The 12256-nt window shown below is 36.1% G+C and overlaps 1 protein-coding gene across 1 annotated transcript in view; it reads left to right on the top strand.

Moving 5' to 3' along the window:
* Positions 1 to 12256, top strand: part of fat3b (FAT atypical cadherin 3b) — an 81932-nt gene that overhangs the window by 20281 nt on the left and 49395 nt on the right. Inside the window, exons 8-12 of the mRNA XM_032576388.1 lie at positions 4707 to 4768; positions 6848 to 7162; positions 8037 to 8247; positions 9314 to 9385; positions 11333 to 11469. Of these exons, the coding sequence (XP_032432279.1) occupies positions 4707 to 4768; positions 6848 to 7162; positions 8037 to 8247; positions 9314 to 9385; positions 11333 to 11469 (797 nt within the window). The remainder of the gene's footprint in view (positions 1 to 4706; positions 4769 to 6847; positions 7163 to 8036; positions 8248 to 9313; positions 9386 to 11332; positions 11470 to 12256) is intronic.

Below are 12256 nucleotides of genomic sequence, written 5' to 3'. Positions count from 1 at the left end.
AAGGCCCTTTGTAAAACTTGTAAGAATTTTGTGTGGCAGTTTATGAAAAGTATAGTTTTGGCCCTCAATCAAATGGAAGTGATGCAGATGGATTTTTTTTTACATTTTTTCTTTACATTTTTTCAGGGTGAGGTGGAGAAAGGGGAGAGATTTTCAAACTTCAGTTTATGGATTCTTGAATGGTAAAAGATTAGATCTACACAATTTTTTTTTCACATAATTTTAATATTCTTAGACTTGGATTACAATGCATTAAAACTTCTGTTTTGGCCACTCCATGTTTGACCACCACAATTTACTCAACTGATTCATCAAAGACGTATTCTGAAACAGGAAATAGGTACTTTGTCAACTCAAATTTTACGTTTTTAATTTAATAGACCAAAAGAAACAATTTTAGGAGCTTCCAGCAAACGGTGTGTTAAAAAAGCAAAAAAATAAATAAAACACCTAATGTACAATATGTGTGACTGGATAGCTTTTCTGTGGAGATAAATAACTGCAATAACATATACTTAAAATGGATAAATTTATGGTCGGGGTTCTCTGACAAACCAGCAACATTAACACCAGTAATATTCCAGTCAAGTTCTTGCTGTCGGCCTTCTATGTCCATTAAATGGTCCATTAAATGCAAAAAGATGAATGAGACTGTTCTCTTGGGTAGATTTTGAGATAGATCTATAATTGCATGCAGCTTTAAGCTCCTACCTCCAGGATATTTTGGGTTTTGAGGACCAAGTGCGATTTGTGGGATTGGGACAAGGATTGCTTTGAAACTCTGTAGCATAAAACAAGGTCTTGTAAACGAAACACAAAGTTACTCAGTACATAGGTTACATTTTATGTCCCTTTCCCTGGCAGACTGCTTTGAATGATACTGTGATTTAATATTATGTATAACGTAATGCAGTACCTAAAAAATATAAATACACACTAACTATTTTTAGCTTTTACAGTAATCTTTCTTATAATGCAGACAGTGTTTTGGCTTTTCTTGTTCTGTACTTTGTAAAATAATGTTCGGAATTACATAGATTTGAAAAAAAAAAAAAAAAAACATCTTATTGTTGGAGATACTATGCCTCTCAATTAAAGAAAAACCCAAGGCAGTTAGCATGAATTCTGATGATTCAAAGCCACTTTGCACATTTTCCTTTCTACATATGTGACCTTGAATTAATGGTTTCTTACTCTCGATGTGACCTTTCAGTCTATGTTGAGGCAGGTCTCCTTCTGTTGCGGATATAAACTCCTTGTGGAGCAGAGGGGGAAAAAAAAGATGACTATAGTTAATACAATGTCTGAAAATATATAATTTTAATCATGTGATCTCAAATGTATAATTTACGTTATTTTTAAAGAAGTAGGATAAGTCTGAATTACTTCTCCCTGTTTACAGTGTGAAACTTTCTTGGAGAGATTAATAAACAAACTCTAGCTGATTGATTTGCTTTCGTGAAGTGAGTGTTCACAATGTTATGAACCCAACTCCTGACCTGTCTGTTGAATTTTCAAATTGTTTTGAAGAGTAAATCTTGGATGAAGCAAAGTAATGCATTTTGCTCACAAAATGTCATTTTGATGGCTTGAGACACCACAACAATTCCCAAATTGCATTGAAGTTGAGCTTTGAATGAGAGCAAAATGCGTGAATGTGCTGTGACAGTTTACAGTCCTGTCTGCTGAGCGCCGGCTGTGTGATTGACGGCGATACCTCTGGGGTAAAAAAAAACAACAGATATGTGTTGACACAGGGTGTCAGATGGAGCGTTGCTTCTAAAAGCATATATGCTTGCAGAGTGTGGTGATAGAGTTCTGGTGGCTGTGTGCCCTTTAGTACCAGCCTCAGCTGGATATGATTGGTGTTAGATAAGGAAACTAGCACACAATTAGATAATTGACAGACAGGCATCTAATTCTGATCTGGTGTCATGTGCGGGAAGCACATATATATTCATACTATTCATGAATCTGGTTTTTGAGGACAAATACACATTATTAGACATGGGACATGTATCTCATGCATTATGTTAGCAAGGATAAATATATAACTCAGTCCAAGATGAATAATTAAGATGCAACAGTAAAAATTCTTCCAAAAATGGAGTTCAGTGACTTTTAGCTTCAGAGTTTCAGCATATTTAAAAATGGAAGCAGTCATTCCTTCTTAAACAGCCACACTGCTGTTTTTGTAGCCCTTAATACTAAAAAATACCCTCTTTATAGTGCTATGTTGTTAGATTGTTTTTTTTATGTAACTTCATAGAAAATACAAGAAAACACAAGCGACCCATAGTTTTAAGATTGCTCTGAACTTTAATCTGTGTATTAATATGAGGCTGTTCATTGAACCATCACCCTACGTTTTTCCTCATATGTTTAATTAGAATAGAGTGTAGCTTAACTTCAGATATGCTGTGAGCTGTAGATCATTGATTTTCATCAGAGTTGTTAACTCGCCCTGTATTCTGCTGAACAAGCCCCTCCTCCCCTTCTGGTACCCCCCCCCGCCTATAGCTTGTGACCGCTGCTCTAGATTTACTCCTAATTTACTTAATTGAAGTTAGCCTGCGTAGCAAGCCCAAGGTGACACTGTGATATGTGCAAGCACAGAAATGTGTGAGTGTATATGTGAAGCTGATTTTAGAGTATTCTCTGAGTGTTGATTGCACAGTGTTTAAAATGCCTCAAGTAGTCCCATTTCATTTTAATGCTTCATTACACAGAAACAAAAATACCATCACCATTAAGGTGCATTGACTTTAATCATTTAGCACAAACATCCTTAAAAATAATTATAAATTTGTTTTGTGTAAATTACACAATATTTTCAACAGACAGGCAGACAGACCTGTCTGATTCTTCTCCACCCTGACATTTGGTTTGTTGGTCAGCAGCTGTCTGCCTGTCTGGAAGTCCCATAGGATCTTGGCTCTGATGATCTCAGGCCCTTTTATTTGTGTCCCAGCAGAATTTGAGGAAACATAACTTGTACTTAGCACAGATGTTACATAAAACTGTGTCATTCAGTGGTTTGACCCCAGTTAGCCTTTTTGTCCTCTACTAATGTGTGTGTGATTTCTCAGCTGCATTATCCCTGCTGTCTAAACTTATAGTAGCATGAATAAAACTGGTCTTTACAAACAAGCGGTAGGATTATTTTTATAAACCGAATCTGAGTCACCATTTTTCCATATGCAAAATCAGAGTTTACATATTTGTTTAACTGACAAAGGCCCCATAAAGGAAGAATTGCACCTTGGACTTCACAGTGAAGCAGTGGTGTTGCACTGCTGCTGATTATTTTTTCTCAGTATGTTATTTTTATCTTTGAGTGAATAATAGTACCCTTCTCTTACATCTTTCTATTGAAAACATTTATATAACTTAAAATTTTTCTCCTTGCTGAAGATGAGAGTTGCTGTTCTTGGGGTTTTGTGGCCCCTGTCATTTGTTTCATTGTCACGCTTATTGTGATGAATTTTTGTTTCCTTTGTGCTTGGCCCATGAAATAAACAGTAATATTAAGCCTGATGGACAAAGACTTTCTGATACTTAAAGCGTACAATGTTTTGCACCAACATCTCAATAAAAGTATTTGCTCTCTATATTAAATACAGAGATGATTGGCAAAACAATATGGTAACATCAGGTATGGTGTCATTTTATTGGTTTAAGACTGTGGCCAGGATACAATGCAAACATTTTCACTTTCATGGTAGAATTTTTCAATATACAAATATTCATCCATCCAATATATTTTCCATACCTTGCAGGGTACAGATCAATTGACCTAAGACACAAATGTTTCTTGTACCACGAATGGATCTTCTAAGGATAAAAGCATTCTAAAGGAAACTATATTTGTCACTCAAACATATTTAATATTATGGATTTTTTTTAAATTTTTATATAGATTTTTACACAAAATTGTAATTTGCACTCTGGGACAAAAGGCACACTTTAAAAAAAATTAAAGCACCTATTTAATTTAATGGTACACTCTATTTAAAACTCTAATAATTGTCCAGGCAATTAAATAAACCTTATTTGCCTAAATATGCTACATGATACTAAGCAAGTGTAATATCCTTGAAAAATAATAAGCATGTAACAGGATGTGGATGGTTTATCTTTGGTGAAGAATGACTGCTCTTGTAGCTGTAAGACAATTTTGTAATTTATAGAGTGGGGGAAAAACGTGTCTAAAAATAGGCCAGTCAAAAACGATTAGTTAAAAAGTTTGTATTTCCTAATCTTCCCTGCATTCACACTTTGTGAAACCATCTAGTTATCTGAATAATCTGCTTCAATACTTCCTTTTATCTGCTGCTTAAATTGCCCTGGTGGCTTGTTGGCTAACCAAGTGACCCTCAGCTGCACGCTGCTCTGAAACATGTCCCAAATGTGAATGCCTTTGCCAGAGCTGCAGGCTATAATTTTGTAGAGCTTGTATGAAGCGCAATAACAAAGCGAAGCCAATTTCAAGGATCTGTTTGTTTAAATTTTACAAAATTATTTTATAAATAAATATATATATATACTGTATATATATATATATATTTATATATATATATATATATATATATATATATATATATATATATATAGTAATCACACAGTTGGGAGACAGCTTAACAGCATAATTCACATGCTGTAATAGAAAGCTTGATCTTTTTTTAATTTGTTTTTATCATTTTCAGGGCTGATTACAACCACTTCGAGGAAACTGGACCGAGAACATCAGGCAGAGCACTTTTTAGAGGTACAGTAAGAACCCAACAGTATCCATAGTTTATTGTATTATTATTTATCCTGCCCTGCCACCTGCCACAGCCTGCTATTAACAAAGACAGGATGGAGGACAACCTTGGCAGGTCCTAAAGGCTCCATAAAATGTGATGAATGACTGTGGTTTTGGACCCTAGGTTTTAGATTTTTTAAATGTAATCACTCACCATTGGTTATCTTCTCCACTCCAGGATGGAAGCAGAGAGGAGAGCAAGTCGTTCCGTCCAGCATTTTGATAAGTGCAGACACTGGGCATACAGATAGCTCTGTGATTACCATTTCTGTTGCAGCTGCTGCTCTGCATGCAGATGAACCTGATAATCAGAGATTCTTGACATTAGAGACATGAGCAAACTTGTTTTTCCTCCGACTTTTCTTACAAGTCATCAAATGTTAATGAATCTACAAGCACTTTGCCCTTGTTGGAAATGGAATAAAATAACCTGCAGCTGACCCACAATTCTGCTGTTTGGTGGCATTGTTATGTGTTCTGTGTGGTGTGCCACCTGAATTGTCTAGACACTTCTTTCTTTGATTGCCTTGTGTACTAATTTGGAATCTAGTTTATGACGGTGCACTACAAGGTAGAAGCAGCAAAAGCATTTTCAAACAGGCTTTATTTAGAGGACACATATCATTATTTTAGATTTTCCAATTTCTACTGCAGTTTTTACTAATATTGTTACCCTGAAAATCCTTCTTTGCATATTAACAAACCATGAAGTCATTGTAATTCCTTTTTGAATTCCATAGTCAGTACATATTACATGTATTCCATAATAATACATGAGTAATTAAGCTGCCAAAATGTTAGTCTCTCCACACAATATGTTATTTGGCCCTAAAAAGCCACTTTAAGCTGATGCTACTCATGTGGTGGTTGGAACAGCAGTTGAAGCATTCAGATGACATTTTTAGTCAAAGATTTTCTCCTTTTTCTGACTCAGACATAGAAAAATATGAAATACAGTTACAGCTAACTATCGTGGGTAAACATGCAGGGGGAATATCAGGAGAGACTGGTTATAAATGTTTTAATAACTTAATCTGCAGACACCATCTGATGTTTTGTACTGACAGAAGACACATGAAAAGGAACAACAGCCGTAAAAAAAAATATATGCATACATATTCTTTTACTCAATAAACCTCCTGCACATAAACAAAACCACTGTTAACTTTTTGTTCAACTATCATTTAGAGCCAATGAATAAACTATGTTTGCCCTGAACTTCACCCAAAACTCCAACTGTTTCATCACACAGGGGCAAAACATGTTTCCAGCAGCAAGACTACTTTCAGTGGATTACTTCCACAGATCTTATATTTCCATCTTAGATTATCTCTATGACAAACTTATTCTTTTTTTTTTTCTATGAATGGAGACAATGTTCCTATTTAGCAAGGTGTTTTTTGTCAAGAAAGCAAGAAAAACATCAGCATTGTGTTAACAGAACCAGATGGTGACAGGCTTCCAGATGAAAGGTTAATCAATGCTATCATCCATAGTGCATGCCTGATTTTGAAAGCCTTAGCATAAAGCGCTGCATTGTATCAGAAAAGTGTATTTTAGAACATGTACAGTATGTGCAGATGGATGTAATTTATTTTCCATATTTTTAAGATTTTTAGTGTTTTAGAGTGTATCAAACAACAATGACATGCAATGAAAGCATTTAAATGAGTTTGTACATTTGACCTCCAATTTCAGTAGAAGTGCTGGTCCATCTGTGCTGTCCACTGTTTTTCACTCCAACTCATGCTGCCTGGCTGTAATTAATAGTCTTGTGAGCAGTCAGGCTGGCAACAATGATTTTCACTCTTATCTGATCCAATTGATCAGCGATCAGACCTCTGGCTTTGCTTCAGGCAGATCAATAATACAAAGAGATTTCCCGGGATCTCGGCCCCACGTGGCCCTGCACTCACACAGCACAAGCAATATTTAAGATGTCAATAAATGCATACACTTACAAAGAAAATCCCTCACAGATGACAAAGCATGTTCTCATTATATCATATCTCCCTCTTTGCATGTGTGCTGTTAATGTAGGTCACCGTAATCGACGGTCCAGTGACGACCCGCCAGTCCACCGTTTGGGTCATAGTTCACATCGAGGATGAAAACGACAACTCGCCCACCTTCCCCGAGGTCACTTACCGCATCAGCTTGCCTGAACGGGACCGAAACAAACGGGGTGAATCTGTTTATCGGGTCTTTGCCTATGACCGTGACTTGGGCGCAAACGGCAACATCACATACAGCATTATTGATGGGAATGAGGATGAAAAGTTCAGTATTGACCCAAGGACCGGTATGGTGTCCTCAAAGAAGATGGTCACAGCAGGCAGCTATGACATCCTCACTGTGAGTGCTTTATAATAACTATAAAACACAGCAGTTAGCAGCGTAGCTGACAAAACCATAAGTCATACGCCTAAATGGCAGGCCACAAAGATCCTTAGTTGAGATAAAGTTGGAAGCTATTTTAAGCACAAAGTTGCTCCTGTTCCTTGATTTACATTTTTTAATTCATTTTTCTTTCTTGAACAACCTGGCAAAGTTAGCAGAAGAAAAGGCATTTTCCATTTTTAAACTGGCACAAGTCCAGGTATTTTTAATTTTCCACAACCAATAAACTCAGCAGTAGCACCATAAGATGTACAACACAATTGCCTTCATCACATCTTGTTTTTCTTTTCACAAAATTGTGCTCTTGTTTTGGTCCCTTTTCAAACTTTCCTCATCTCAAACACAAGGTCAAATTACAGCGGCTGTGGCGGTTGTCTGGGGACGTCTATTTTTTTTACAACTGATTAACTGATTAACTACACACAGCTCCACTGTGCCATGTATTGTTGTGCTCTCCTTTTGTTTCGCTGCTTGAGAGCTCATGTCTCAGTTGATGAGGTAGCCTTTTTCATTAACATGGACAGCAACACCCAGATTTTCTCTCCTTGAAAACCCCACGAGCATCCTATAAAATTTACAAGCATGTGGGCATATAGGCTCTTCCATTAGATCGAATGATTTATTTTTTTTAGCTATTTTACCATAAGTTGTGAAATGTGAAGTGAGCTATTTAAAGACTTGCTGGCCCATTTATCACTTTAGGCTGTAGTTTATAGTTTATTTAGCCTGATTATATGTATATAGTACTAATCCTAGATTTTGCAGCTATAAGGCTATTTATGAAATTGTGTGCGCTTGTCTCTCTTTTTCATATCTTTTCTTTTCTTAGATAAAAGCTGAGGACAGTGGTATTCCATCATTGTGGTCTACTGTCAAACTCCATGTTGAATGGATTCGCAAACCTGTCCCTTCGCCTATGCCCCTGCTCTTCACCCAGAGATCCTATAATTTCTCAATTGCAGAGACATCTGCAGTTGCTCAGCCGGTGGGAGTGGTGGCTATCAGCCAGTCAACGACACCTGTCTGGTTTAGTATTGTTGGTAAGTATATTAATATGAATTGCAAAAAATATCATGATACAAGACTAGGAAAAGGTCAAATAGTGATATGTTATTCTACAGAGTGACGTTTTGTTATCATACTCAGTCGAGGTGCTGCACAGAACATATTTTTGTCATTTTATATAAAGTATATATAAATCCACATACAGAAGCAAGACTATGTTAATCTTCTTTGAAGGGTGTCAATAAAATGCAAGCAATTTCCAAAGCTCTCACATACTTATACAAATTTTAGTTGAGTCCAGTTTTTCAGTTAAAAAAACTAAAAATCATCAAGAACACCTATTCATTGAATCTAGAAACAAACCGTGTGTCACATGGAGCCAGAATTTAACATTGTAATTGTCAGTGTCCACATATAGGAGTAAATGAAGAACTAATATGTTGTTGATGCATAATGCCTCTTAAGTTCAAGTAATTAGATTGGTTAGTTTATTGTTAAATCATATCTCCCCCCTGTTTCTGAGACTTTTTTTAGATAATTGTTTGATAATTGTTTCTCCTAAGACAGAGAAATGTGCATAATATTTTTGTTTTTCTCACACTACTAGCAGAATTATACGGAAGCACATTGCTATCACGCAGAAAAAAAAATTTTGAGCGCTATCACGTTATAACGTGACAGTTATCTTGTAAAAACGTGATACGTATTATGTAAAAATGTGATGGCTATCTTGTTAAAACCTGATAGTATCTTGTAAAAATCAAAGAATTTAATTGGTTACATTAACAAGATACGTATCACGTTTTAACAAGATACGTATCACGTTGTAACGTGATAGCGCTCAATTTTTTTTTCTGATAGCAATGCTCTTCCGTAGAATTACTTTGCAAGTCAGCATTTTTTACTTTTAACATCATAATCTAACTTCTTTTTCTTCTGAATTTATTTGCAGCATCACATCTACTAACACAATTATTTTTTTAAAAATTTAGAATCTTAACTTTGCAACACTGCATGTAGATGATTCAGGGCTTTCAAAGCAAAAGTAAAATTGGACTTCATAAATATCGATTATTTTGTTTGTATTTCCTTTCTGTTTAGGCGGCCGGCTTGCCAGAGAAATGTTCTACATTCCACAGAATGAATGTGGACGAAACTGCTCTCTTGACACAGGTCTGGTCCAAATTAATTTTGCTCCGTATCTCTTGCCTAAATGCTTCAGGTGTTGAGGAGTTCAAAGATTCAGGAAGTGTAGCACACAACACGAGGACTTTGTTTAGCTGAAGGCAATGTTGATTGATCTAAGTTTGAGAAAGGATTCTCATTCTCGAACTGCACCAGTTTGTTTTCTCTGACCAGGCAGGGGAGGTTTATTTCATTAGTTCAGCTGAAATGCTCCTGCTTCACTGAATAAATGTTGCTGTGTTGTGATACAGTGTGCTTCTAACTCATATGCTTCTCACCTCCTGACAATTTTCTAGATCAAAGTGTATTTTTATAAATTACTTACAAGCACACCAGATGATGTTTTATCAACTTTAATATAAATCACAGGCATACATGGTTACCTTTTTAATGGATAATGACAAATATGTAAAATATTAACATACTGTATGAACCAACAGAAAATCTTAATTCAAGTTTTAGGCAAATTGAAACTGTTAACAGGTTATTTTATCATATTAAACTGTGCAAAATCTTTGTAGATTTACTGACCTCAACATTACAAATGGGAATTATGGCCTGTTTGCAATTAATTCAGCTTTATTTGATCAATTTTTGGTGAATTCATAGACTATATGCAGCAGTGATCTCTCAGCTCATGATGGTCAGGTGATCATTAAAAATTAAAAAAAAAATCATATGTATGCATAGTGAGTAGACACTCACTGTACACCCTTCATTTAAGAACATTATGTTTCACAAGACATGCTTGACTAGTTTAGATAATGTTTTGTTAGATATGGACTTTAAGTGAGTAGCTATTTTGTTGAAGCCTTTTCCTGAATTATGAAAATCAACACATATCCGGGTTACATGAATGGCCTATTCTCTTATAGTTTTTTTTTCTATTGTTACTATGAGAAATTGGCCCTTGTGATATATTTATAGCCCAGAGAAATCATGGATTACTAATTAAAAGTTCATAGACACTACATTTTTCTTTGTTAAATCAATGTACTCAGATGAATGGTTGGACTTTTCTTGGAGTGAGAAAGGGCTTTTGAAATAAAAAAAAAAACAAAACTTAACATCATGGCTTTTTACACATTCTTACCAGAAAGGCCAATAAATGTGGAGCTTGTGTTAGTCATTTTGACCCTTTCATTCTGTTCTGACAGCGATCAGTGCTATTGATAAAAGAGTTCATGGCTTGTAACAAAAGTGTGAAATGCAAAATAATCTAAACAAAACTTCTGTGCTTATCAAAGTTCCAGCTCAGACGTTGTGACACGGTATGTCTGTATAGATAATTTCCAAAAACTGGGAGGCAGAATTAGACTCGGAAGAAACCTGTTGGGGATTACAAGCTTTTGTTTTTCAAAGTGCTGTGAAATTGATCCCCCGTCATGTAAGATTGACCAACCCACCTCCCAGGAAAAAAAAAAAATAAATGTGTGAGTCTTAGTGGTTTGCTCCCACTCAACACGCATCAGAGCTTCAGTGAAAAATGTCCAATCAGTATTCATATGCTGAGGGGAGCTCAAGCTCCAAGATGTCTCAAGAGAGAAACTAGGATGAGATGAAGGATGGCACTGAATACCTAACACGTATCAGTCCTGTGACTCACTTTAATCAAACATTAAGCCTCTAAACTGTACACTCACCGCCTGTGGAACAGACCCGGCCGTGGGTTTCTGATCTTTGTGATGGGTTGTGTTTTGGAGTGATAAGACACATGTTTGTATGGCTGTTAACAGCTCTCAAGCTGCCAAGTGGGTTCAGCACTACATCACATTGCATTTTGGTTCATTTTATTTCACAGACCCTCCAGCAACAGATGAAGGCATCTGGCCAAAACAATTACACAGTAATACCTTAGAGCACCTTAGTTTAGCACTCAAACAGAATGCAAAAATGATTCATGCCCTGTGTGTGTATCTGTTTATATAATATCAGGGAGCTTTGACATGCAGTTTGACCTTCAAGTTGGAGTGGGAACCCTTGTTGTGGCCAAGCCATTGGATGCAGAAATTCAGTCAGTGTACAACATGACAGTACAGGTGACAGATGGGACCAACTTTGCTACAACACAGGTATGCTTTGCACTAAGTTGCACTTCCTGGAGAATCACATCAAACACATGTCAGTCCAGCACTAAATGTTTTTAAAGTGTTCCAAGTGTTTTTAACCCCTTCCGTCAACTTTTTTTGTTTTATAAGCACTTCTAGAGAAAATATTTCTTGTTATCAAATAAGCTTTGTTACAGATTTTTACTTCACAACCACAAATTTCAATGTATTTTTCTTTAATTTTGTATGATACATCACTACCAAGTAGCACATAATTGTGAAGGTAAAAGAAAAATACACATAATTTTCTGTTTTTAGAAGAAAAAAAACAACTTTTGCACGTACTTGAGTTCAGCTGCTGTGTCAATGCTTTGCAGATTATTTGTAGAATTATTTTGTTTTTGAAATATACTGTAGATCTTGCTCAGACAGATTTTGTTTGGACAATTGTAACACATGAAAATGCTTTGATCAAAAAGCATTTAGCTCTTGGTGTGTATTTATTGCTGTTGTAGTTAATCTAAACTGCAAATCTTTTTCAGTCCCTAACAGTTTTTTTTCCATTATTCAGCTCCATCCACCTTACCACCAACTGTGACCATAATTCCCTGTCCCTAGAAAACCACCTCCACATTATGAGGCTGCCACCACCATGTTTCACCGAGAACATGATGTATTAACGATGATGTTCAGTGCTTTGCATGTAGGCCAAAAAGTTACATTTTGGTTTCATCTGAAAAGAGCAGGATTCTCCTCATTCTCGATGTGTCCTTTAAATCTCTTGTGGCAAACTGCAAACAGGAATCCTCAT

This window comes from Xiphophorus hellerii, chromosome 11, assembly GCF_003331165.1.
Source record: "Xiphophorus hellerii strain 12219 chromosome 11, Xiphophorus_hellerii-4.1, whole genome shotgun sequence".
NCBI classification, from domain to species: Eukaryota; Metazoa; Chordata; class Actinopteri; order Cyprinodontiformes; family Poeciliidae; genus Xiphophorus; species Xiphophorus hellerii.
Note: the sequence above shows the minus strand (reverse complement) of the source record. Positions and strands in the feature narration are given on the sequence as shown.